This window comes from Dermochelys coriacea, chromosome 12, assembly GCF_009764565.3.
Source record: "Dermochelys coriacea isolate rDerCor1 chromosome 12, rDerCor1.pri.v4, whole genome shotgun sequence".
Classification (NCBI taxonomy): domain Eukaryota; kingdom Metazoa; phylum Chordata; order Testudines; family Dermochelyidae; genus Dermochelys; species Dermochelys coriacea.
The window spans coordinates 31762174-31790135 of record NC_050079.1 but is presented as its reverse complement, the minus strand read 5'-3'; the positions used below and the strand labels follow the sequence as shown (position 1 = coordinate 31790135).

The 27962-nt window shown below is 40.2% G+C and overlaps 1 protein-coding gene and 1 long non-coding RNA gene across 4 annotated transcripts in view; one reads left to right on the top strand and one right to left on the bottom strand.

Moving 5' to 3' along the window:
• The first annotated feature begins 15637 nt into the window (after positions 1 to 15637).
• LOC122456298 lies at positions 15638 to 23746 on the top strand. Its single transcript, XR_006275138.1, has 2 exons — positions 15638 to 15697; positions 23220 to 23746. It is a non-coding gene; the product is annotated as an uncharacterized LOC122456298 (long non-coding RNA).
• Positions 23330 to 27962, bottom strand: part of WWOX (WW domain containing oxidoreductase) — a 690060-nt gene continuing 685427 nt past the window's right edge. Inside the window, exon 9 of one of the 3 annotated variants that reach the window (XM_038368509.2) lies at positions 23330 to 24527. In XM_038368509.2, the coding sequence (XP_038224437.1) occupies positions 24339 to 24527 (189 nt within the window). In that variant the 3' untranslated portion in view covers positions 23330 to 24338. The remainder of the gene's footprint in view (positions 24528 to 27962) is intronic. The other 2 variants (XR_006275137.1, XR_006275135.1) reach the window with 2 other exon arrangements.

The window sequence follows — 27962 nt, the reverse complement described above, 5'->3', positions numbered from 1 at the left end:
CATCCTTGTGAAATTCACCCATGACTAAGGGTAGTGACTCTCTCGTGCTCTCAGCGTTCCAGCCGGCTGACACTGCCAGACACTCCGTTAACATTAATTTCGGAAATCAGTGCTGCCTGCTACTGGACAGATCCATCTGTGCAGTGAGAGAGCAGCTGGAGGGCTGAAAGCATCAGTTAGAAAAAACCTGGAGCTTGAGCACTGAACGAGCTCTGCTGGGCTTAGCAGATGAAACACCACCAAGACTGATTGGCTACATATGCATAAACGAGTCAACATGCTTCGTTATAGCACTCAGCTTTACATTCTGGAGGTGCAGCAACAGATCTTTGTGACCAATTTCTGTCGCATGCACTGTCTAAAATAGACAATGATGAAAACTTGAAGCTAGAACTCTTTCAGGGAGGAGGGGATGAGATGCCAACCCAAAGTGTTCTACTTAGCTTGCTTCGTAAGGAGGCTAACAAAAACAATAATGAGTTTACTGTTTTTCAGGTATGTGGAATAAGGTCAGTTGAAAGCAGGAGGGTGCTTTAATTAAACCTCAATGAACTTCAGAGAGCAAGAGAGAATGACTGTTAATGGCTCCTATTTTTGCTAAACTTCCCTCTCTGTGGCCTGTCAGTTCAAGGCAGGGACAGTCCCTATTTGTCATGCTTCTCTTCATGTAAATGACAGTCATGTAAATTAATGTCCTGTAAATGACAGAGAGGCCTGCAGCCGCTCCCCTAAATAATGAAGATGTTCACCATGCTCACACAGACAGACCTACTTTTCATTTAAGGGCAAATTTTCAGCAAGTCATAAACTACTGAACATATCATGTTTAAAGAGAGGGCCTGCCATGTCTCTGCTTTGCACCTGGTGTAGTCAATTACCCCTTTGCAAAGTGGCATTCTGATCTGGTGGCATTTAAGACTCATTTTGTGCAGGAGTAAATGACTGCCACCGAGGCAAGTCCAGCAGAGTTTGCTTGTATCTTTAGTTTCAGCCAAAAGGTTTACAAAAAGCTACGTGGGCTATTGAACTGAACTAGCATCACTCTGCTGAAATGTACATGACAGACTGTTAGTATCTGCCTCAGGCAGAATTGTTTTGGAAAGTTTAGCTAAAGCAATTCAGCCATTTCCAAGAATGAGAGTAGGGAAACATTCATTGTTTTGCCGGTGTTAAAAAAATAATTCTTACAACCATTTTGTTGAGAAGCTCTAGTACCTCCATGCTTTGAAGGAAGGGCTTGAAATTTGACAGAGGTGAGGGGGTTGCACTGGTGTCAGAGGTGTGTCTTTTGCCATCACCATGACAATTCATCCAAGTTATGAACCCCTGAAAAAATCTCAGTTCACATACACTCAGAAGTGATTTGTTCACATTTGGCAGCTAAATTCTCTAAAGATTCCCTCTGCACTGAGCATGCGCCGTCCTAGGGCTGCCGGGGTTGACCAGGACTTTCCCTGGAATTGCTACTCACAGCTGCAGTGGCACCAGGCTTCCGAACTGAGAGCCGGGGGACTTTCTTAATGCTCCCCTACTGGCACCCAGACAGCATTTAGGAGGAGGAGGAAGAAGTAGCTAAGAAGGCGGCATAGGGAGAATAGGAGTGTATGTGATGGAAAAGGAGTTGGAGAGGTTTGGGGGGAAGTGGAAGGGAATAGGAGCAGAGGGCCAGGAACCAGGCTAGGTGGTAATATGTGGGCAGGAACCCAGGGGGTGGAGTGTTGAACAGAAGTACAAGAAGCGAGGGAAAGGTTGGGGGCCCAGGGTCTAACACTACTAGAGTTTACTCCCCTTCAGAATCTGAAACCGAACACAGGAGTCTTACATTCCTCGTCTGTCAGCAAATAGCTGAGAAACCCATTGGAAAAGTGGTTGAACCACATAATCTACTACTGCTACCTTTTTCTCTGTAAACTCAATGGCAGAGATCCGTGCTGTGAAAAAAACACCTGAACGCTGTCAATGATCCAAAACAGGGTCAATATGGTGCCACAGACTAGAATTTCTGGAGACCGGAATTCTTTTTAAAGAAAATTAAATTAAAAATGTAATTAAAAATAAATTATAAAGGCTGCAAATCCAAGTGCTCAAAAGTAAGGAAATGCCAGAATTATGGTTACCTGTGCAAACTTAATTTAGCCTCCTTGTGTGTACGTGCTAGGATACAGTCTTTAATTACATGATCACGTACTGTTTTTTCCACAGGACCCCTGCCTCATTCACTGAATGGGACAAACCTGTTCTGGGGATAGATTAGGGCTGTGAAGTGAAGGAGGTTGCTGTCTGTAGGCCCTGCCTCTTGTGTTGCAGCAGTTGGAAGATGTGTAATGAAGGAGGCAAGGGATTGCAGGAAGAGAAAGGAGGGAGAATTGTATTCCTGCCCCTGACACAGAGATCCTATGTGATTCTGGATAAGGCACTCAAACTAACCTGTTCATAGGTGGTCACTTAAAGGGTGTCCCTCATTTTCTAGGTGCCCAATGTGAGACAGCTTGGGGCAGATTTCCAGCAGTGCTGAGCACTTGCAGCTGAAGTCAGTGGAAACTGTGCTCTGAACACATAAAGTCTGTATAATACTAAGTACTCTGAACCATCACGTGTCTCAAGTTAGGCACCCAAAATGAGTGGAAACTTCTGACCTTAATCTCGCTGTGCCACTCCCCAGCTGTGAAATAGCGAAAATGCCATCTAGTCTCAAAGAAGAGTTGTGAAAATAAATGCAGTGATCATTGTGAAGCACAGATACACTGACACTATAGTGATGAGAAACACAGAAACACCTTGTAGGAAATGAATTATTTGTATTCAGTGCAGGGTGTGAATGGTGTATAAGGGCGGGGGCACATATTGAATGAAGGGGATTCAAAAGAAATGTTGAGTAACTATTTATTCCCTGAATTGTGGTAGGATTTGGGCCTAAGTGATGCCACTGATTTTTGAAGGTGGGCAGAGATTCCATAGGCAGAGGCGGATTAAGGTTTCATGGGGCCCTGGGAGAGAGGAAGTGAGGGTCCCGCTCCCCAGCCCTTCTGCCTGTGGCCCCACCCACAGCCCCACCCAGGGTCCTCCCAATTCAATCCCCATTGCAGCCCCACAACCCCTTTTGCTCCTTTCTTACTTCCCCCACCCACTGCAGCCCGAAGACCAGAGAAGCTCTATCCCCGTGTCACAGCCCCAGGGCTGCAGCAGGGTGTGAGTGCTCCTCCAGTCCCAAGGGTCCAAGTGCTGGAGTTTCCCCTGCCACCTCCCCCCATCCCTGCACTTCTCTCTCCCCTCCCCACTTTACTGACTAAAGTGCTAGTGTAGACATAGCCTTAGGTGCAGGACCTGGAATGGGAGTATTTAGCAGACACACTTCTCAAAGAAGGAGGTAAGACGCACAGGCAGGATTCACCTCAGTACTGCGTTGAGAAAATGTTGGACGAGCTTTCCTTGCTTCCTCTGTTATGATAAGAGGGTTCCCACTCTAAAATGCTTGAAAAGAGCCTAGTGATTCCAGCGTAGCAGTTAACATTTGCTTTCTCTGTCATTAGAGTTCAAGAATCACAAGCAGTTTAATGCTCGGAAGGAACCAAATAATGCTACTACTTAGCACCTGGACTATACTTTGCACATTGAAAGCACTGCATGGAGTTGGACTAATGAACTGAACGAGTTGTTCAATTACACACGATTTCTAACCATCAGTTAATAATGATACCCCCAAAACTATTCAGGAAACAGTAGAGGTGGGATTTCAAATATCAGCAAATAGATTCTTCTTTCTGAATCATGTACAGTAGTTAGCAATACTTATACTAAGCCATTCCCCTTTCTTATGTTAATAAAAGATGTTTGTATGTAAGACCCTATTGTTAAAGAACCCTATCAGTTGTTGGGAGTTTGTACACCTTATGCTGGAAGACTTTTAAACCAGTCAGTAGAATGTATGTTACCAAATCCCTGTGAAATACCTTAGGCAAACTGACTTTGGCACACTATGAGCTGTATGTTTTACAAGGGCTTTGTGGTTATCTAGCTGCATGGTCAGGAAATTTTACTCATATGTAAAATGATTAAAATTCTTAACAGAATTTCATTTTATTTAAGATTGTGTAAACCTATATGTAGAATGTTATGTAACCCCTTTTCTCTCCCTCATACAAACCTACCAACCACAGATGTGGTCATGATAACTATGTGATAAATTGCAAACCCACTGTTGGAGCCATGTGATAAAGTGCATTTATCATCCATCTTTAACTGCTTCATCTACACTCTGACCATCTCCCTTGCTCTATACCCAGTGATCCATCTCCATCAGGACTTCTAACATTCCACACCTCTAAGCAGTAACAAAGAGCTAGTTTTTTCCCTGCAACAGCTGACCATAAATCTGTTTCTTTCTCTCTGCCACCCTCCCTGGTGGAATTTTTTCTTGCAAACGTACACTGCCCAGAGACCCAGAATTTGCCCACTGGGTGAAGGATCCTTCCCTCATGATTCCTTATCTGTTGCAGCAATTTCTAATGTGTTGCACCTTTTGTAATATACATGAGCCTAAATTAAGGCTGTCCCTGCATGCTTGTGCTGCTTTTCCCTATGCCAGGGTTGAGTTCCCATAATTTGGCTGTATACACTATGGAGAGCAGGGAGATGGAAAGCAGCTAGCACTCCAGAATTGCTTACTATCCTAGTGGGTGTGTTTGGGCAAAGCAAGGCCATAGCTGCGGCTCCATTCCCTCAAGCACACTAGCTCGCACTGTAGGGGCAGTGGTGAATACATCTTTTACACTGAGCTCTCCACCGCCCCCTTGGAGGTATGATGACATAACATCTCCGGACCATTGTTCTGGGGACGTGAAGGAGCATGCACATCTGTCTTAGTGTCCTCAATTTTGTCCACAATAAAAGTCTAGAATGATATTGATTCTAAGAGTCTCTGCTCATAGGTTGTGCTTCTATAGAGGTATCACATGTACTTATTATTCCAGTTTCACAACCCAGCTGGTATGCACACGACGTTGCATTTCTTCATCTCTTCTTTTGCTCCTGTTTCGTAGCATCTGGAACACCCTGTCATCAAGAGGAAATACATAGTTGTCCATTCTATGAAGAGATTTTTTTTGGTGCCCTAAGAAATAAAACAGAAAGATTGATGTTATGAAGGTTAACAAGGGGCTTCACAACTGGGTTCAAGAGATTTCATGTGAAGAGGCTTAATGCCTTTGTTTTGCTGCTTACAGTGTGGAGCCATCACCTAATGATAAACAAACGTTATTCAGTTCAACCTTTGCATCACCCTGCACAGGAGTCTGGCCCCTCCTAACTGGGCACAGTGTGGAATTTGCAATATGTCGCTTCAGCAGTTGTCCTTAATGGACTGAACAAATTTTACAGTCATGAGAAGGGAAAGTATCTTGGGGCTGACAGGTTAGACAAAACAAAGAGCACAACATAAACAAAAAGTACAAAAGTCTATGGCAGCTGTATCAAATTGCAATGTCTCTCTGCCCCGTAGCTTTGTTAGTAATGTTTATGTACTCCTAATTTTTGTGAATGCAAAAGGCACAGTGATGCAGACTGTATTTTACATATGTCAGAGCCCTGCAGATTTAAAAATTACTGCTGTAGAGAAGTATTTGTATTAATAAGAAGAGGGGATGGAGACTAAGAACACTTGGGTTCCAGTCCTGTGCTTGCTACTGTATTACAGGGTGACCACGATCAAGTTACTTAACCTCGCTCAATATGGGACTTCAACTTATACATCTGTAAAATGGGAATTGTTATACTGTGCATAGCTGTCCCATGGGGTTGCTTGTGAGGTTTAGTTAATAATTATATTTTACACCTTTTGAATGACTTTGTCTAGCAGTTTGCAGTTCCCTTGATGCTCCTACTGGAATATATTGTATATCTCCAGTGCCTCTAGAACTGCCACATCAATAATTTCACCCTCCCCAATAACTCTTGAGTACCACTTGCTTCTAATAACATCTGGAAGTGTTGAAACCACCCCTTCCTGTTCTCTGCCAGGTTCCTTCCAGGATGAGGATTCAGGCAGCTTCATATGCTCCCTTATTGACAAAGATACAGTTTTCTTCTGACATCATACCATCCTGTGTCACACCTCGGCCAGACTTTGATCAGGGTGGCCACCCTGGGTGCCAACATTCGGGGTGCCAAATCAGTGACCTTTTTTTAATTTTCTTTTTTGCATCTTCTGGGAATTGGGAGAGTGCTGAAAGCATTTGCTAATCTGGTTGACAAAAATCTAAGGTCAACCCTGATCACACCTGACATCCATTTCCTGTCGAATCATAGGGCATGCGCCTTTGCTGAATGATGGGCTAATGCTTTCAGATAATAGTTTCTTTACAGGTGTCCAGAATACTGTCATTAATGCTCAATGCAGATTGTAAATACTATAGATAGGACCCCACAAAATTTGCGGCCATGAAAAACGCCTCACAGACAGTGAAATTTGGTCTTTTATGTGCTTTTACCCTATACTATACAGATTTCATAGGAGAGACCAGCCTTTCTCAAATTGGAGGTCCTGACCCAAAAGGGAGTTGCAAGGTTATTTTAGGGGGGGTCACAGTATTGCCACCCTTACTTCTGCTTTGCCTTCAGAACTGGTTGGCCAGAGAGTGGCGGCTGTTGGCCAGGCGCCCGGCTCTGAAGGCAGCACCCCGCCAGCAGCAGTACAGAAGGAAGGGCAGTAATAACATACATTCCATCCTTATTTCTGCACTGCTGCTGCTGGCGGCAGCTCTGACTTCAGAGCTGGGCTCCTGGCCAGCACCTGCTTCTCTGCGGCCACCCAGCTCTGACGACAGTGCCGCCGCCAGCAGCCGCGTAGAAGTAAGGGTAGCAGTATCGCAAACCCCCCCCCAATAACCTGGCAACCCCCCGACAATTCCGTTTTGGGTCAGGACCCCCTACAATTACAACACCATGAAATTTCAGATTTAAATATCTGAAATCATGAAATTTATTATTTTAAAAATCTTATGACTGTGAAATTGACCAAAATGGACCATGAATTTGGTAGGGCCCTAACTATAGAATCCCAAAAAATTACTCATCAGCTAATTGAAAATGCATGTATTATTATAATATAGATGCTTCACTTATGACTGAAGAAATAAATAATAATGCCAACAACAGTCTTTTAGGGAAAGAATCCACAGAAGCAGTAGAGTAGAGAGTGTATTTTTTTTAATGAAACTTGTATATTAACATTCAAAATGCATTGAGGAATAAAATTCAAGGTAAAAATAAAAATTCTAGGAAATAAACAGTCTTCCTATCAAAGACCTGGAAGTCTGTCTGATCAGCAGGTCTGTGACTAACTACTAAAACGACGTGTATTTTGTTTGGGTAAATCCAATCAAGCTGCCTGATTCTTCAGGTAAACTGATTTGATTTTTACAAGCCAGAATTTCTGGCGCCTGAGAAAGGCTGTTTGTTTGGTTTCAGCTCACTCAGTGGGGAGAGGTTTCAGAGGAGAGGGACAGTGATTTAAGTCATAAAACCACAGTATGTTACTCCTGAGTAACTGACAATTGCTGCTCAGTTGTGTCTAAGATAAAGCTGGTGTGGTTACTGAATTCGAGCTGCCAGTCCTCTTCCCCCCTCCCATCCCCTCCACTCCCTCATTGCAGACTGAAGGTCACTGGTAGGGTCATGGCAGAAGTATGCAGTGCAGCTGCCTGCACCAAACCTGGTAGGTGAATTAATAGAAGGCTTCTGCTTCTGTCACTGCCAAATCTATAACCTTCACAAGAACAAACATGCACAAAGAGACTAGACAGAAGCATTACAGCAACCTCTATCCAAAAGATACCAAGTAAGTTTGAGAAAGGTCTCAGTCACTTTCCAGTTCACCAAATAAACATAGGCTGATTATTTAACTTCCCATCTAGTCCATTCAACTCCAGTTTTTAACCTTTCCCTTAGGCACCTACCCTTTTGCTCATAGCCAGTTAACACAGCACCTCAAGGCCAGCTGGGAGTCAGCAAAAGAAATATAGCCAGCTAGTACTGTTCTCCTTGGAGACGGAATGCATGATCTCTGGGACTCAGCTGAATGCAAGATCCACCAAGCCCAGGTATAAGTCCTCCCTTGTTCCTGGTTCAAAGCACTGACACCTGTTTTGCATAGAACTGAAACTATTTTATGTGAATAAATGATCACAATAGTAAGGAACATAGAGTGGAAAAGAGAGTAAAACCCAGTAAAAAGTTTGTCTAAAACATAGTGTGTCTTTTAAGAGGGATGCTTTTGTTGACCTGTGAGCATTAAAATAAATGGAAGCAAGGAGATTAATAATGAAGTAACCCAAGAAAATCAGCCAGTATAGCTTTCCTCCTGTCCATTCAGACTGATGTCCACTTTTCAGCTCATATTTCTGGGCCTGAGTTCTGCTGGTTGATGGATTTTAACTACTACACTGGTATCTTTTTTGAAATACATGCAAGGTTTTAGTGAGTGGAAATACCCATCTTATGAGTCCAAATATGTGAAGATAGTTTTTAAATTGATTCTGTGGACAGATGCTATTTCCATTTCGTTCCACTTGAAAAGAAGGCAGATATTTAGTTATATCATTGTCAGCAACAAAAAATAGTAAAATGTCTCAAAATTTTTGACTTTACAGCATTTTTGTAGTGCCATATAGTTTTTTTTTAGGTATGACAGTTTCTAATCCATTATACTCAAGATTCTATTTTAAAGAGTTATAGTAATAAGAGTTCTGTCTTGTATACTGAACACTCTGGCTACAATGTCAAAAAAGCATTTATGAACATGCTTAACTTTAAGCATATGAATAGTCCCATTGAAATAAGTCATTCAAGCATGTGCTTAATTGTAAGCATCTGAGTAAAGTGCTTTATTGGACTGAGCTGTAACACCATAGAGTCTCATTTTGAGTTTTTCAGATTTTTTTTCCCCAGACAAAACAATTTAGCAAAAACAACATGAATTTGCAAAAATGTTTTAATGTCTGCATTTTTCACCCCAAAAAGCTTTGGTCAAAAAATTTCACCCACCATGTTTGATGATCTTCCAGGTAGTCTGCAAAACATATCTGTTCCACAGGGTTTTTGGAAGAGGCCAGGGCTAGGCTTCTCAGAATGATAAAGGGACAGAAAGGAATTTTTGTAGGTGGTTGAGTGTCTGTTGAAAGATGTTGCTTAATTTTCATATTATTAGTGGTGTGTTTGGATGACTAGACACTTGGATAGGAGCCTTTTTAGTTATTTAAATCTAAATAAATAAATAATAGAGTTTCATTTTCATATAGCTTACATGATGGGCACTATAGAAAAGCCTAAGGATGGATAGATAGCTTGTATGATAGATAGATAGATGGGATGATTTCGTCCCATGTTATATTTACATAATTTGTTGTTTAGCTGCATCTGTATTGAAATATTAAAAGTATTTTTAAATCAACAATCAAACCTGAATTCCATTATTATTCAGAACATACAAATGCATGAAACAGCTTCATTCAACACATTACAAATATTGCACTGTATATAATTACACTCATACTAATTGCACATTCTGGTACATTATGTGGTAATGATGCTTGAAGTTATGAAATAGTTCAAAGATCAAAGGTCATATGGTCAGAGATCGTCCGATAAAGTTCCTGCTTTATGAATTTATGATCATGCTCTAAGTTTAACCTCTCCCTGATATAGAAATAACTACATAATAATTACCCTATAATCCCATGGCAATTACAGAGTTATTGCATAGTTATTTGAGGCCTGAAAAATAAAACAATGCCTTGGCTCTTTTGTTTACCACAAGCTATCACTGAATATTCACATATGAACGAGGAATGGGGTGAAATTCTGATCCCAATGAAGTCATTGGGGGTTTTGCTATTGACTTCAGTAAAGCCAGAATTTTTACCCCCTGGTTCTCCGTCCTGCTTAATTAATGAGTTTTGCAGGTGTTGGAAACTCAAACTGGTACAGTAGAGAAGACAGCAGTGTAACTATGAAAATATCTGTGAAAGACTACGCTAATTTTCCGGGAATGAACAACTCAAGTCCAGAAAATGAGTATAGGAATTATGTCCCAAATGCTATTAGCAGTTCTTAGATTCCCAGCGATTCAAAATTTTAGTCATTAGTAAGAAACAAAAAAAAAACAATAAAAACAGACTGTTCAAGAGAAGAGTCACAAAATTTTGTATTATGTATGTTTGGGGCTATAATTGTATTTGTGTGAACAGTTGTCCTGAAATTATGAAAGGATTTGAACATTGTCAACTGTACAAATTGCTAAAGGGTTCAAAAACCAGGGGACAAATGTAAAAATTAAGACTAATCAGAGTATTCAGGCAGAACTATTGTATTTCATTCAAAGTGCAGTAAACATATGGATTAAACCGCCAATAAGACCACTGGGGCAAAGAGTGTGGTTTGTGTTCTGGAAAAAGGGCTGTTGGTTTTTCTCTCCTATTCAAAGGACTGACCGATTTGCCAGGGAGAGTTGTTTTGATATGTCGTTCGATTGGTCATACATTAATGGATGTACTGTCAAGCCATTTGATTTATTTTAAAGAAAAATCAAGACAGCTATTTTCTGTATTTACTAAAGCCTGTAAAATTCAGTGGGAGCTGTAAGGTTTATATACTCTAAGTGGAAACACTTTAAAAGAAATGTTTAACTTCAAAGTAATAAGAACAGGCTAGATTCTCAGCTACTGCCAAGGAGCATTCAGGCTCTGATTCAGTAAAGCATATGCTTATCTTTAAGCAAGTGCATAGTTCCATTGATTTCAATGGCCTACTCACCTGCTTAATGTTAAGCGTTATGTTTGCGCAATTTACTGAATCAGGGGTTTAGCCCAGTTTGCATGGGTTGTGGTTGAGGGGTTTGGCATTCCCCTCAAATCTGGGACCATCTTCATCACAGTCTTATCCCCAGTATAAATTATAACCAGATGGATGCACTGCTCTATTTCACATAAGCTGCCAACCGCCCTCAGGAGCAACTGGAGATTAGAGAGGGGATATGGCAAATCTGGTCACAGCTCCTTTTCTCCATCTATGCCTGTTCTGCTAGTGACTAGATAGACCTACTCCCTGGGGATTCTCCTGGGCTGCAGGGTATCCTCTACTGACTGGATAAACTGGTTTTAGCACATCTTTGTTCAGGTGGAGCAGTGCAAAACTACCATAGTGTAATGGAGATATGGGCCCAATAGCATCGTACAGAATATGAAAAAGAACTTAACAAAGGAGAGAAGATTCTTAGTTGACTCTCAAACAGCTGTAATTTGTGTACATGCAGTTTTGCACCCATAATAATTGAGGGTGCGGCTATTAGGCCTACATCTAATTGAGATTTGTGGGCACAGACAGGCAGTCACCTAACTACTGGTATTTCACTCCTGCAATTAATTGTGGGGGCAAAATGTGGCTGTAGTTATTTGCGGGCACAAATTGACCCCCTCCCCCCCAAAAAAACAGGCCAAGTGCAGAAAAATCTGGCCATTTATCTTCAATGATGTGTTTTGAAAGAATTTTCACTTCCTCTTTTGCTTCCCTGGTAATATTTGTATTTTCCTCTGAAGATGCTGTCTTAGCCTTTCATCAAAACCTGTAGAATTACTCACATTGTTCATTGATAGCTTGAGAGTTTGTGTACTTGCATCCCTCACTAACTCTAATTGCTAGGGTGACTCTTATGCCATCAGATTCTGTGCTCTGTTGCCCCATTAAACAAAGTATTACTGTCTTTGATTTAGACTATATCAGATTTCACCCCATTCAGTAAAGAGGCTAACTAGGACTGACCTAGCTGGGACAGAATTCCTTTCAAAAAGTCCTCCTGAATATGAGATATTAATTGTGCTAGGAATTAAGGATTAAACAGCCATGGCTTCAGGTTACTAATGGGAACTGAAATCAGGATTAGGAAGGAAGTGGGGCCATGCCCTTGCAATGCTATTACCCCAGTTCCTGAATCTAAAAACCTTAGAAACTCATCCTTGGTGACCAATAAAAACTAGTCTAGAGTAGGTTTAGTGAGGACTGGGGAAAAGGAGTCATAATTGTGCTACCACGCTTCGGACATCTTTCAAACTAAAATGTCACTTTACACTAAGGGGTCAAATGCTGCCCTGATTTATACCCTTTGCAATTTTTATCACAATGTGTAAGTCATGGTGTTTGCACTGGGCATATTTCACGCCAGAACCAGTCCTTTGTTTGTGTGGAGAACATAATTCAACATGGGAGTTTAATTCCCCCGGGCATAGGGCCAGCAAAGGGGCCACCCATGACTTCAGTCTCATGCATGATCTCAAAATAGGGCATTTGTTGGACTCAAAGGCTGCATAACCTTGTGCTTGCCCATGGTATTTTACTCTTATGTGGGGAGGAAGCCAGATGTGTGTGCCTCAGTCAGAGCTCTCCTGTAGCAATCCTACCAAGTGGGATGGGCAGCAGCTTCAGGATGATATCCAGTACACCAGCTCTTGGAGGGAGGCTTGATCAATCATGTCAGTTTAGGTATTTGTAATATGTCTATTGCCATTGACTTGCCCCTGTGCATGAGTCCGGAAGGACAAAGAAGAGAAGAACAGGAGGAAAAAATTCTATAGCTCAAAGTTATTACATGGTAGCAGATACTTGCTAACCAATTATACCCAAGATTTACCGGTAGCTAAATTACATTTGTTTTATAAATAGAACCAGAATCAAATATTATAGACCAAGAGCAAAACATTCTAGCATTTAATATAGCAAGAGACAAAGTAAGGTAATGGACCCTAAATGTTAATGGGTGTAAAGATTTAGACTTTAATTGTATTTTTAAGTCATCTTATTTTATGGAGCTTTTTGTACATGGAAATCAACAATGTGTGACAACACTATACTTAGTAGTAGAAGGGCTGGCTTGTAGGAAACCTGTAATTATAGGCAAGATCAGTTTACTACTTATAAATCCTCAAAGACATTTTAATTGAAATGAGCAGTGGACTTTACCTGACCTTCTCTGTATGTGAGACCTTCATACTAAATTAAGTTAGAGAGTTGCGTTAACAGGAAGATTTCTGTCTGTAAAACCAGTTAACAAACATTATTAGTTTTGTTTTGTTTTTTTAAAGTTTTATGCAGGTAAAAATATCAAATTCTGAAACATGAAATGGTGTCTGATAAAATCATCAGATAACTTAATATCAGACTTACTGAAATGGTCTCAGATATAATCCTACTATAGGGTGGCATCTCAGTTTGGCTTTTTAGGATACTTTCCCATAGTATACATAGAAATATTGCAAATACTGTAGAAATACACTGAAATATTGCAATACTTCCTAGAAACTGATTACTGTGATCACAAGATGTCTCTTACCGTTTGTGGTACTGCTTCAAGATATATAAGCTAGGTTATAGTTATAGATGAATCTAGCTCATATTACATTTGGAAAAATAAATGTGCACTAAAAGAAATTAAAGCATGTTGCTTCATGAATAATACACCATTTTTACTTCTATTTGCTGAGTATAATGAGACAAGCTACTAAATTGACAATGAATGCTCTATTATGTGATTGCCAACTGTTTTATAAGATATTGAACATATTCATTTATTCTATCATCATGTGCATTATCAAGCTATTGCTTTTTAATAAATTAATTTCCCGTTATGTCTCTAGAGTCTTTGTTTGAAATCTGGCTGAAGGCATAATTGAAATTAATTTTGTGGTACGAGCTTAACTACTAGTGCTTGGTGGCTTACAAATAACGTGCCACATTTGGCAGCCCTTGCAGGACAAAATTTGGCTCAGTGGCATGAGTATGAAAATCGTCTTGCCTAGAGGGCAGATGTGACAGTAGAGCAGTGTGAACAATGTCAGCCTGTTCTGCACTGGAAACAGAGCAAGTGCGTCTTGAGATGTGGGGATTGCTCTCCTAACAAATTCATTTGGCTGTAAATAAAAAGGATGCCCTTTAATAGCTTTCTGTCAGAAATATTTGCCCCTGAATATATGGAACTCTGGCAGCTCTTGTTTATCACAACCTATCATTGTTTGTCATGCCTTCCCCCACTAACACGCTGTAAATTGACCCTTTAATTGTTTAGCAGCCTAAATACGGTGACACCATTCATTGACTGTAAAGCAGCACTTAATCCCTGGTTGGGTGATAGTGTCATTAGGAAAGTAATGTGATTGTGGTGGGAATCTCCGAGTTTGGCTGTGAGCTGTATTAGAACAGAGGATTATCTCTGAGCCTTCAGTTAAGACTGAAACAACACATGATGTCCATATAACATTGATGCCGCAGAGCTATTTTGCTAGATAGTAAACAACTTCTAATTGCAAGCGTTGACAGGACTCACTGTGTTATAACTAACCTTGTTGCAATGTTATTATTTCTGAAAGGAGACTTTCTCTGTATTTTTAACAATAAGTCTGACAGGTGTCATATTAAAAAGAGTACTTAATTCTAATTCAACTATTCCCCCTCCCTTTTCATTTTTGTGCCTCTGTAATGCATGAATTTCTACTGCTCATAAAGCTTAAAGGAGCATCTTTGCTGAAAGGAAAATACCTCTAGTTTGTCTGCAGGCTAGGTGCACCAGGAATGGTCATAGTATAATTTCTTTTCTCTTCTCTGCCCAAGGCAAGCTGGCCTCAACCCTAGGTGGAAGAGAAAGATAAAGTCTTCTCTAAGATGAGAGGTAATGCCATGCCACTGAAGGCAAACTTCAGGTTTCTTTTGAGCATTCACCACCATTCTATTCCAGAGTGCTGACCGTTGTCCACGAGAGACTGAGCTCAGCCGGATCACTTAGAAGTTTATACTGGATTTAAGTCACAATGCTAAAATACCTGGTGTTAAATCACTGCTAACTCTGCAGGCAATTCCTGGCAGAGTCTGCATTGTAAAATCCAATATTCACAAGATTTGGAGTTTTTATTGGGGGTGCCTAAAGGGCTTCAGGAGGCCATTTCTCCCCCAGTCGGTTGCTCATGATACTCGTTTTCAGTCTTTCAGCTTTGTTCCATGGTATATTGGATGGAAGCCATTTAGACCTCAGCTTTCCAGAAGTAAAATGGAATGGTCACACAAAGGAAGATGCACTACCCTTGTCTACAAAGACACTGTCCAGGCGGCTCTGAGAAACTGCCATACATTTTAGGCAGGCAATACTTTCAACTCCTGAGCTGAGTTAAACCAGTCAATGAAACATACATGTCAGGGTCTGGAATGGCCTCAGTTATGAAGGACACTGCTTGGCTGGCCATTTCTCCTCAATTCTTTGTGGCAAGCTGCTGCTCTGATATCTTACCAACCCCATTCATGAGAAAAGCAAACAGGGGTTTCCACAACTGGTGACTCAAAATAGTAGCCCATGTCACAGCAATGTGCTGGCTTTGTACACTGCAATATGGAGAGGAAGAGTGGCTTTGTGGTTGGACTGGATCTCACGAGCTGCAATATGGAGGGGAAGAGTGGGTTTGTGGTTGGACTGGATGTCACTAGCAAAATTCCTGCATCTGCACCACCTTCTGATGTGACTTGGCTAAATCACTTAGCATGTGTGCTGCCTAGATAAAATAGGGATGATAATACTTCTTAACTACCACTTTTTGTCTGTCTTGTCTATAGATTGAAAGTTTCAGGAAAGGGATTCAAGAAGTCACCTAGTCCATCCCCCTGCACTGAAGTAGGTATATAACTGGCCTAAGAAAGCCAGATTCTGTAAAAGGGGATTAAGCTAGAGAAGGGCGGGGCGGGTTGGGGATAAGGGCTGGGTGTGAGAATTGGATGTACTGAACAAAGCACCTAATTCAGGCCATGTTCACAGCCTCCTAAGCATGAGGTAACTGCTTATAAGATCCATAAGACTTAGAACCTAACACCAACAGCACAAAAGCAGTCAAAAAGTGCTAACTTTATCTGCAAGGCAATTGCAGATGTGTATAATTTCTATAGCTCTTTTATAAGATTACCGACTCATATTGTCAGACTTTTGTGTTTACTCCTTTTGAGTGGCTGATTTTCAGGGATTTTTAAAATTATTATTTTAATAACCAATTGTCCAGCAAATTGATGAGCCCTTTTTAATTAGGAGGTGAAGTTGTATGGGTAGTGTTCCATATAAAAGGTCCATAAAACACAGCAGAATTAATAAAATGACTGCCTCCCATTTCACTCAGAGTTGCCAAAGGGATCTGTACATCTTGTTTTAGCTAGATTTAGCCTGATCTTTGTTCTGTGTTAAGAGCGTACCAAAGCCACCCAACCACGCATTGATTAAAATCACATTCCTCACTTAAAAATGGAGACCAGTTGGTAAGAGGATACTGTGTTTTAATCTAGTTCTTTGCACAGAACAGAAAAAAAACTTGTGAGGTGCCTTGTATTATATGTAAACACTGCTCATGTTGACATCTACCTCTGGATGACTCCATCAGTACACACTTTATCTCCAGCTGTCCAAGTAATTTTCCCAGGATTTCTCCCCTCTTTTTCACTCCCCTCCCCACAGATGGATTAGAACAAGAAACGGTTTACATGCTGCACATCATTAGCTATCCTCCCTCACTACCCAGCAGATAACAACTGGGCTCTGTCATCAGGACATTCATAACACCTTGACACTTTTACAACTATTCTGCTCTCTCTGCCAGAGCAATCTTCTCTTTTAAAGCATGGGGCTAATTCATGAAACACCAGTTGGAAAGTACTCTGTAAAAGCAGCAAACCTTATTTTTGATGCTACAACCTGGAAAAAAGAGAAACCCAAGAAAAGTCATCCACTAAATCATGTGGTTAGCACTGTTAAAAACAGGGAGGTGCTGTACCTGGGAATATACACTCTCTCTCTCTCCCAAAGAAACGCCTATATTTTCCTATTGATGCAACAATCTGTAGTGAAGGATTTCAGCAGGTGTCTATCTATCTGTCTGCCATATTTTGAATATACCTATCACCATATAATCCAGGCATCCCAAGTCCTTGACTTAAACACTGCCTTATATGAGGCTATCTGAGGTAATGCATATGCTCCCCAGCTGTGACTGAGTCAGAATATTCTAATGCTCTTAGCACTTCCATTCAGGCTCAGTGCTGTTCAACATGGTATTCCTTTGCCCACAGGGACAGACCTAGGTTTTGTTGGGCATTATGCAAAGAAATACATTGAGGGACTCATCCAGCTTTGTTCATGCTGGACACCAACCTCCCCTACCTGTGACTTTGCCCTCCCATAGTCTGTTAGCAAAGGTCTGCAGGCCAGGAGGCAAAAGGATGGAGACAATTCATTTTTTAGCTAATAAAGTCAGAAGAGAGGTGGTGAGTATGTGTGTGCGCGCGATGGGACAAGGGTTAAAGTCCAGTTAGGACAGCTGTTTGCAGTTATTTGGCAATGAGGCCAGTGCAATGCAATGAAAATATTTGAGAATTTAAAATTGTATATCAAGATTCTCACAACAGTGAGTGGACAGTGCCAAAGGCAGGCATGATGGTGATGGAGATGATGGTGCAGTGGGTCCCAAGCCTAGATGACAAGCCCACTAACCGATAAGTCATAGGAGGCCCACTGCCACTGGGATTCAACTCTGCAATATGCTGCATACTTCAGCTGTCTCCCTCCATTTTTACTGGGTAACATACTGGCTTTTGGTACCTTGGGACTTGATCTAGCTTTGTAGTCAAGCCAATCAGACATACAAAATGTGCAAAGGCTATTGAGGTGGGCAAGCCAAGTAAAGAGGAAGAGCCATAAAACCATTTGTCAAGTGGACCATAGATAGAGACACTAGAACCTGGTAGACAATTTAATTCTTCTGCAAGCTGGTTCTAGACTTGGATAGGACTAGAGGATGGTTAGATGTAGGGATGATGATTTGCTCTCAATGATGGGTAGCTACATGCAGCGTGAGGCCCATTTGAATGTTCATTTGGCATAGATCTAAAGACCACTACTTTTCATTTCTCCTCCTAGCCTGTTGTGTAGTGTTATCAAACAGCTGCCACATCCCATCCCAAAGGTGGCTGAACTTTAGAAACGGATGAAATCAATCTTGTTCATAAAACACTTTGGGTTGGAAACCACTAAAAAAATGTAGCTACTGGTATTTATTATTAACAAGTACTACTGTAGCATTCCTAATCTGTTTTACAATCTCAGAACTCAGTGACTCCAAAAGATGTGTTCTAATAAGGCATCATGTCCTCAGCTTTCACTGTAGCTTGGGAACCCTGACTAAAAAAAATACATACCAAGCCAGAAACATACTTAAATTGAAGTAAAATACATACAACAGATCTGGAATGAAAAGTGTCAGGTTTTTTAACAGTGCTTGATTAGAAACTGCAGAGAGTTTGGCAAAGATTATTATTTATGGTCCATTTATTGGTTTTAAAACATACAATGGAGAAATAATGATTGTAGTATAAATTCAAGATGGTGTGGAAGATATATGCACACTATGAAATGCTGATAGGCTGCCATTGAAATTATGACAATGTAATCCTATAGAATGTTGACAAGAAAAATACAGAGCATGAAATGTACAAGCAATTTTTTCCCAGCCAGATATAATTATCAGACACTTGCTAAAGCCACAAGTGATACCAAAGGACAAAAGAAGATCAGTCTAGACTTTCTCACTTACAGGATATTGATCATTCCGATGGTAAACTAGTTAGGATAAGTGTGCTTGGCTTGAAAGGTCATGAATTTAACCCCCTGACAAAGAGTTATTCAACCTTGACTTGTCAAATTATTGTAGTGTTGCTGGAAGGATGTTCTCTAATACAATCGCTTACCTGGCCTCAGGAGAGACTAAATGCGTCTTCTGTCCCATAAAAAAAAAAGCTAAGCAAACTAAGACATTGTTGACACTGGAGAACCACTTATGTGTTGGTTCCTGGTACTTACACGCTTTGAGTTGCAGGTAGGTTTCAGGTGTACCATAGTAGTAATTCTTACATCCCACTGGACATGGATGAAATCCTGGCTCCATTGATGGAAATGAGTGTAGTGATTAACTTCAGTGTGGCCAAGATTTCGCCTGATGTCCAATGCACGCTTCCGGCCAGTCAGGTCTCTGGTGTCAGAGGATGTTGCTTACTCACCTGCCTGAAGATGATCAGAGCAACTGCAATCATCTATCGGCGGGTGAGTTATGTTCACATAAGAACTATTTTGCATACTTAGCCATTTTGCTAATTACTTTTATCAGGGATGGGTAAGAACCTAAGAACTGCCATACTAAGTCAGACCAATGGTCCATCTAGCCCAGTATCCTGCTTCCAATAGTGGCTTGTGCCAAATGTTTCATGGGGCATGACCAAAACAGGGCAAGCATCAAGTGGGCCATCTTGTCATCCAGTCCCCACTTCTGGCATTCAGAGGTTTAGGGACACGCAGAGCATGGGGTTGCATCCCTGACCAACCTGGTTAATAGCCATTGGTAGACATATCCTTCATGAACTTAGCTAATTCTTTTATGAATCCAGTTATAGTCTTGGCCTCGTGACATCCCCTGGCAATGAGTTCCACCAGTTGACTGTGCAGTGTGGGAAGAAATACTTCCTCTTTTTTTTGTCTTACACCTGCTGCCTATTAATTTCATAGGGTGACCCCCCCAACTCGTGCGTTATATAAAGGGCTAATTAACACTTCCTTATTCACTTTGTCCACACCAGTCATTATTTTATAGACTCCTATCATATCAGCACTTGGTCATCTCTTTTCTAAGATGAACAGTCACAATCTTTTTAATCTCTCCTCATAAGGAAGCTGTTCCATATCCCTCATCATTTTTGTTGCCCTTCTCTATAACTTTTCCCAGATCTAATATATTTTTGAGATGGGGTGACCAAAACTGCACACAGTATACCAGGTGTGGGCACATCATGGATTTATAAAGTGGTATTTTGATATTTATCATCTTCTTATCAATCCCTTTCCTAATGGTTCCTAGTAGTCTCTTTGAAAACATCTCCTTGGTGTGTAGCGGCAGGCAAAAAATGCAGAGAACTATCCAAGATGATGTAAAGATCTGTTTCTTGAATGGCAGCAGCTAATTTAGTCCCCACCATTTTGTTTGTATAGTTGGGATTATGTTTTCCAATGCGCATTACTTTGCACTTATCAGCATTGACTTTGGGCAACAAAACTCCAGATTAGAGACTCAGTTTTGTGAGATCATAGTCAGTTTTGGATTCAATTATCTTGAGTAATTTTATATTGTCTGCACCTTTATCACCCTTTCCAGATCATTTATGAATATGCAGAATAGCAGTGCTCCCAGTACAGATCCTTGGGAGAACTCTGCTATTTACCTCTCTCCACTGTGAAAACTGACTATTTATTTCTACCCTTTGTTTCCTATCCTTTAATTAGCCATGAGAAGACCTTTGGGGGAGGGATAGCTCAGTGGTTTGAGCATTGGCCTGCTAAACCCAGGGTTGTGAGTTCAGTCCTTGAGGGGGCCCTTTTGGGATCTGGGGCAAAAATTGGGGTTGAACTAGATGACCTCTTGAGGTCCCTTCTAATCCCGATATTCTGTGATCCCAGACCTGCTTAAAGAGCCTTTGATATGGCACCTTGGCAAAGGCTTTCTGAAAGTCCAAGCACACTATATCCACTGGATCACCCTTGTCCACATACTTGTTGAACCCCTAATAGAGTGGTGAGGCCTGATTTCCTACAAATGCTATATAGATTCTTCCCCAACATATCATGTGATTGAAAAGGGAAACGTTGACCTCAGAATGAAAGGATAGGAAAAAGATAGAACCGCATGTGAACAGTTCTTCACCATGGCAGTAGAAAGTGTTCCGATTTATAGTCTCTTGGTTGCCTGTACATCAGAAAATAATAGCAAATAAATTGATACATATTTATGAATACATCTCAGAAACATTCTTTATCCCCTTTTATATGTGTTTTTATGGAGGTAACTGGAAAGTGACTATTAACACTACCAGGTGTTTGCAAAAAGCATGCTGGCTGTTTTCCAAAAGTATAAGTAACACTATCTATTTTTCTTTATTCAGTCCTTTTTTTGTTTTGCTGGCATAATACGAGTTAAGGTCTATAGAGTTTGCTTTTATATTCGACCTAAGAGCACTTGTATGCAAATATTACTCCCTAACAGTTTGATTCCAGTGTTCATTACAATTAGTTAAGTATACATCAATTTCAGTAAATCATCTGGAAAAAAATATAACCTGGTCAATAAATAAAGCTGACTGCAACTGCACCAAAATTTATACCAGAATACCATACAATTTTCAAAGTCAATGGCTTAGAAATATCTATGCCATGAATCATTCATCAACATGGAGATCACGTTTTAACAATGTTTGCTCCTTTTGAATCCCCCTTGCATCTTCTTTATGTGGTGCTAGCCAACCTGTTTCTAAGTGTGCAGGGTTGGAAGGGACCTTGAGAGGTCATCAAGTCCAGTGCTCTGCGCTGACGCTCTGCCACTTGGGGCCAACAGAATGCCCTTAGCTTGAGGAAAAACAAAAAAGGAAGTTTATTTTTACACAGGCTTGCTTTGCTCAGAAAACAGAGAGGAAAAAACTTCAATCTTTGACGAGGAAAAAATGTTGACATCCAAATTCTGGATACAGTAACATATTACTGTCACTAAGCATTTGTTAACCATAGGCATAGGTGTCAGATGAACCTGTTCTGCAGAGTAAATGCATGGCAGTGCCTTCATACTGATGACGGATATAGCTATCTCTGAGATTAAAACAGGCTTTTCTCTCCAATGTGGACCACTACCTAGAGGTAAAACAGATATCCTTTGAAGGAAGGCAATCTTTCTGAGTACCAAATTCTCATAAAAGCATACAATATTTCAGCAGTGAAGAACGACAGGGTGTGCATTATTAGTTATTAATTTCTGCCTAAGTGGGAGTATAAGGCCCAAGGCGTCAGGAAGAATATCAGTAATGTTTAATTATGCCTCATAACTTACCCAAAAATGTCATCCTATGACACAGGGTTTCTCTGTTGTCTTAGATCTGTTAGTATTCTATTGGATTGCTCCTTTTTGCCAGGAACTAGAAAGCCAATGCAATTGTTAGGATAGTATGTGGCAGAAGCTACTTAGTTTCTCTTCTCCTGATAAGTAGCCATCCATTTTAATAATGGTTTTGACTCCCCCCGAACTCAATTTTTCCCAATCTAAACCCATCTCTCTGAAAATTTTCAGGCATGATTTAATGTCAGGGTTTAATTTATATGGAAAATTTGATGCAAACTGGACAAGGCATTTGGGAAATATGAAGCATAAAAAAAAAGGTGATCTCAGGTCTAAACTATTTTCCTCACGTTTGTTCTGGCCCACATAACTCCAGAATGACTTGCCCTAGAAACACCAAACTTACGGTGGCCTTGATGAGGACTGATGCCTTCAAATAGTTTGTGGGGAAGGGGTAGAATTATTTACTTACTGAAAGCCGTTTCCATGTACTTTGTGGATTATGCAGGGTTTATAAATACTGCATGACCTCAATATGGAGTTCCTATACTCTGCATGGCCTCTTTGGGAACGGTCATGACATGGGTAGAGAAACAACCAAGTTTCAGGCAAGAGAACCATCAGTTCTTCTGGGACCAGTCTGGGAAATGAAGGAAGGGAATGATATGGCGGGCTGAAGAACTGGTCTGGGGGTGAACCTGAGCTGGGCAAAATACCACTAGGAGAGCGTGGTTGCTGCCACACCCTTTGAAAAGGTGCATCATCTGGTTCCCCCATAGGACCTGCTCTCCTAGTTGGTGTAGAAGGCAGGCAATACCCCCATCTTCAGCTCCCCATGTCTACAGCTGGTGCTAGGCTTGTTCTCAGGGAATGTAATCAGTGCCCGTATGTGGGCACAAAAAGGGAGGGCACCTCTAATGCCCTCTCTAGCCATTGTGCAGCACTGCAACATTTTAGTCTTCTATATTCTGGACTGGATTACACACAAGATGAAAATAAAAGCACTCAAAACAAAGTGTATTATTATTATTATTATTATTATTATTATTAAAATGGGCATTTATTATGATGGAAAGGGACTAGGCTATTTATTTCTGACCAGTGTGCTGTTAGTTTTTAACACCCGTCCACCAGCTAATCAAATCTAAGCCACTTCATGAATCTAGAGGAGGAAACTAACAATGGCGTGAACCAAGGTTCTATTTACAATCTTTATTTCTGTTTTGTTTATAGAAAAATGATGCTGGAATGCTGATGGCTTAAGACAACTTTTTGGCATGAAGAGAGCTACAAAGCACAAAAAACAAAATATGAACTCAGAAAGAAACAAGAAGAAATCAGCGTTTTCATGGCATCGACAAGAAGCTCTTTATTTTTCCTCAAGTTTTCTTTTCTAAAAAAAATGGAACTAAAACATTTGCAGAAACAAGACAAACTTTCTCTTCAGGTGACAATATTCAAGCATGTTCTTTTACTAAATTTAAATTGAAAGAAAAAAATTTTTTGAACAGGATGCAGTATCAGGAGAACTGTGAACCTTGAAAGACAACAAAACAAACTCTTTAAAACTGTGAACCAAGAAATGGAAGGAACAACTTTTAAACCTCTTATTACACCCTGTGTGTTCTTAAGGAGACAACATCATCTTTTCCTAAAGCAACAATATTTAGGGAATGGTTTGCAACATACCTTTTATTATAATCTTTTAAGGAAAACCTGCATATTTAATAATTAGCAGTGGAGTAACTCTGACTTTACCATTTCTGTTCAAATGTCTTTTTTCTAGACAGCACAGTTATATTTGCAGCCAGCAGTCAAGGGCAGGGAAGCTTTCTTTCTTTATTACTATTAATTTTGTTTTTTATTTGCCACACCCAATAAAAACTTAGTAGGGAAAAGAATAAACAGCACTATCATCTCCTGATCAGTGCATAAGGCCTAACAGCAAATAATTACCACAATATAGAGGAAATCCCATGTTATTTTGGGGCTATTCATGTAGCCATTAATCAAAGAATCAAAAAATATACTCTGCATTGCTCTTCTAAAATAACACAAAAGATGTCTCCTTGAATTACGCTTTGAATGGGCTATAACTGAAAGAAAGAGAACCAAGACTAACTAAACCCCAGAAAGTGATACTGTCCCTTTAACCTACAGTATTCCCCCCTTCCAATTAGTACTTAGCATTTTTCACTATGTTGTGACTGATATTATTTCATTTAACACAAGCTAATCTGTATCTGAGGTATATGGAAACCCTCGAGATGATAAGATTGGAAAGGCTCCAGAGTTGGCAGTTTTCTAGTGTGCACATACTCTGTGTGTTTTGATTCTTACAGAAGCTCCCTGTTATTTGGACTGCCTGCCAATTCGTTCTTGAATCAGTCTCTCGCTTAGCTCCCACAAGGCTGCAGCCGTCACTTCATTCTGGGACTCTTGTGATGGCAAACAGCGACAGCAGTTGTTGAAGTACATTCCTCCCAGGCCCTCCAGCTCTGGAGCGGTGGCACAGTAGACAGTTGTGGCAGCTCCTTGTTGCTAGAATTAAAAAAAAAAATTATAGTTCTAATTTTGACTGTGGTCCTATGAAGCAATGTGTCTTAATAAAATACCCATAAAAAGCATTGCAACTGACAGGTAACTCACAGCATGACAGTGTTAAGGGTATTGGATGGCAGTGTTAAAGACACTACATTATTATCTGGAAGCAAATTTGAATACACCTTGGTGACCTTGTTTCTTTTTTTGCACCTCTTAAAGCAAACTCAAAATACAGGGGTCCAAAATCTATTCCATCTTTACTCAGACAAAACTTTCTGCAACTTCTGAGAATCTTGCCTGAGTAGAACTTCAGGATCTGGCCAGCTGGGATTATGTGAAACAAACACAAAAATTTAAAAGCAATACACACGCTATGTAAAACCTTCCTGATTTTCCTTTAGAACAAAAAAAAAAAAACTACTTACCAAACTACTTAATATCCACCACTTCCTAGTTTTGATAAGCAATCCAGACTGACGTATTTTATATCTTTAAAATCTCTTGTACAATATTAACCTGGACATGCCAATTAAGGCCTATCTTGTAAAGTGCTAATGGGATCTGTGCCCAAACTGTCCATATATCTTTGGTCAACAATTTTACTGTGGCAGCTGTCACCACTGCTGCGTGAGAATGTTTATCTACTGCGCACAGAGAGTGTAGTTCTTAATTTGCAGAGATTCAGTGCTATCCAGTGGTTTTGCCATCCTTCTCAGACCTACTTCTAGCATCTTATAAATCACTAAGAAATATAACAAATAGATTAGAGCTGTGGAGGCAGCGGTTTTTATTATTATTCAAAAATCTAAGCTCCAATGAGGAAAATTGATTGCTTTGAATTTTTCTGATGGAAAGTGGAGGGATTAACAGTTGAGGCCATAACTTTTTAGAGCATGCGTGCGTGCCTGTGGTGGGATATTGCATCATCAGGATTGGCAAAGCTGTGTCAGAAAAGCTGTAAAGAGGGCAAGAAACCACTTTGCTTTGCCAGCTATAATTAGGAATAATAGGATGGAGCTCATGGCAAAACACCTTGTGTGCAGCTCTAATTTAAAACCAATACAGTTTATCCAGAATCTTATGATTATAATGTACATCATAGTCCTTTATGTGGCAACTAATTAAGAATCAGAATAGAGAGGCTATCGAGTATGATAGAAAAGGTAACTAAAGAGAAAATAGATGTTACTGAAATGAGATTTGATAGGAGGCAAGAATGGGCTTCACTCTCTTTTCATCCAAATTATTTTCTTCTCTCAGTTCCAATGGTTATAACCATGGCATCTCACAATGCTGCTAATGGATCATCCAGTGATGGAGTGGCAACCAAACCACATATTTAATGTTCTCATCTTTCAGTGGAAGCTTTGAGTCTGAATTCTCCTAAAGTTGGGTTTCTCCTTTGCTCTCAAATTATGTAGCATGGCAAAGAAAGGCATATTACATTGTTTTTAGGGTCCATATTCTTCTCTCAAGATGGGAATAAGCTGAGAATGATGACTTAGAAATGGTCTGTTGGGACACCAATATTGGCTGGTACAATGAGGAAAAATAAGATTATTTCTGGACAAAAGAGCCTTTTCAGGTTAAATTGCTAAATATTAAAATGTTTTTATTAAACCAAATCATTTATTTGAGGAAACAATGCCTTTATAAATGTGTTTGGTAGAATCTAGTAGCAATAACACCTACCACAATGTAATATGGTTCTATAGCAATTACAATAAAAGTAATATAATTTATAGATAATTATAGGCTCTCTGTAGAGTTGCAGAGCCTAGGTATGATCATTCAATCCAATTGCATAGAGTTGCAATGTAAAGTGGCTATTCAAAACACCCATAGAAAGTTATCATTTTTGTATTCAATCCCACAGGATTTTTTCATAAGAGTAAAATAAAATGTATTTAATTTTGGCGTTATGTATTTAACGCCAAAGACTAATCACTATACTGTGACTGAAAAGCAGCTTTCTAGCTAGCTCAGGCTAGATTTAGTCAGAAATGAGGTCATTCATAAATTGGAAGTTTTACTGTAGTTTATGATTTTTTAACTTCTAATGAACCAAACTCACTTTTTAACAAAATCTTCAGTAGTTAATAGGGGCCAAATATCCCATAATGTAACTGGTAGATACCAATTCAGGGTCTGGTCCTGTAAACCTGACACAAGCTAAGCTCCAAGTGAACACAACATGAGTGCTGGTGCATGGACATCTTTATTTAAAGTGAAGATAAAGGATGTGAAGCTGGAAGACTGCAATATTTTACCATTTAAAGCTTCCATTGTTTCTTACTATGAACAATGTGCCATTTGCTTTTGGGTCAAGTACTACTTCACCTACTTCTGAATGTTGTGCTCATTATGTGGGCTATTCTGGAGAAACGAGCACAGCAGCTTTACTGTCAAGAGAACAATACTTTTTTTTTCTCCTTAAGAAGGAAAATTAAATCATATTTATCCCACAGAAGCAAACAATGCGGTGGGTGAAACTAATAATATTTAGCATTGACATCTTCAGAGCAACGCACTAACACTAAGTAATTAAAGCTCAGAACATCCCTACAGGCACATCAGTATTACTGTCCAAATTTCAACAGGTGGGAAACAGACACACACCCCAGGTTTACATTTAAACACCCGTGCCGGCTCATGTCAGCTGACTTGGGCTATGGGGCTGTTTAATTGTGGTGTAGATGTTTGGGCTCTGGCTGAAGCCTTGGCTCTGGGACCCATGGGGAGGCAGGAGCCCAAACATCTATATCGCAATTAAGCAGCACCATAGCCCGAGTCAGACGACATGGGCCAGCCATGGGCGTTTAATTGCAGTATGGACATACACACAGAGGCCTAGCCCAAAGCTACAGAAGGAGCCAGTGTCAAAAAAGTGATTAGAACTAATGAGTTCCTGGCTCTTTGTCTTGTGCTCAGGCCATTAGACCATGCTGCCCTACTGAGTGAGGGGACAAAGTATCTCTTTAAATCCAACTGGAGTCAAAAGTACTTTAGGAAGGGTTTATAATGCAGAGCCTTCAAAATGCCAACAGAACCACGGATACTTAAACGGATTGGGAGAACACTTTTTTCTCAACAAACATTGTTTATCCTTCATCAACACAGTCATTTGAGTGACACCTTTATATGGTAAGCCATTATATGACAGTTTAATAACAAGTTTTAATTTTTTGCTCATCAGCTTTCTGGTTCACATATCATCAGCATAAGACAAAACAGGATGTCAGGGAATCTAATTAGTAAACAATTCCATACTGCTGATACAAGATGAAACATTCTTAAACTGCTAAAAAGAGCACTTTAATCACCGTTGAATGACTTTCAAAGCCAAAGCGGTTTGTGCCATGTCAGTACATAATTTGAAACAGATTAAAGTACCATATAAAAGAATTAATGTTAACAACTCCATTAAAAAAG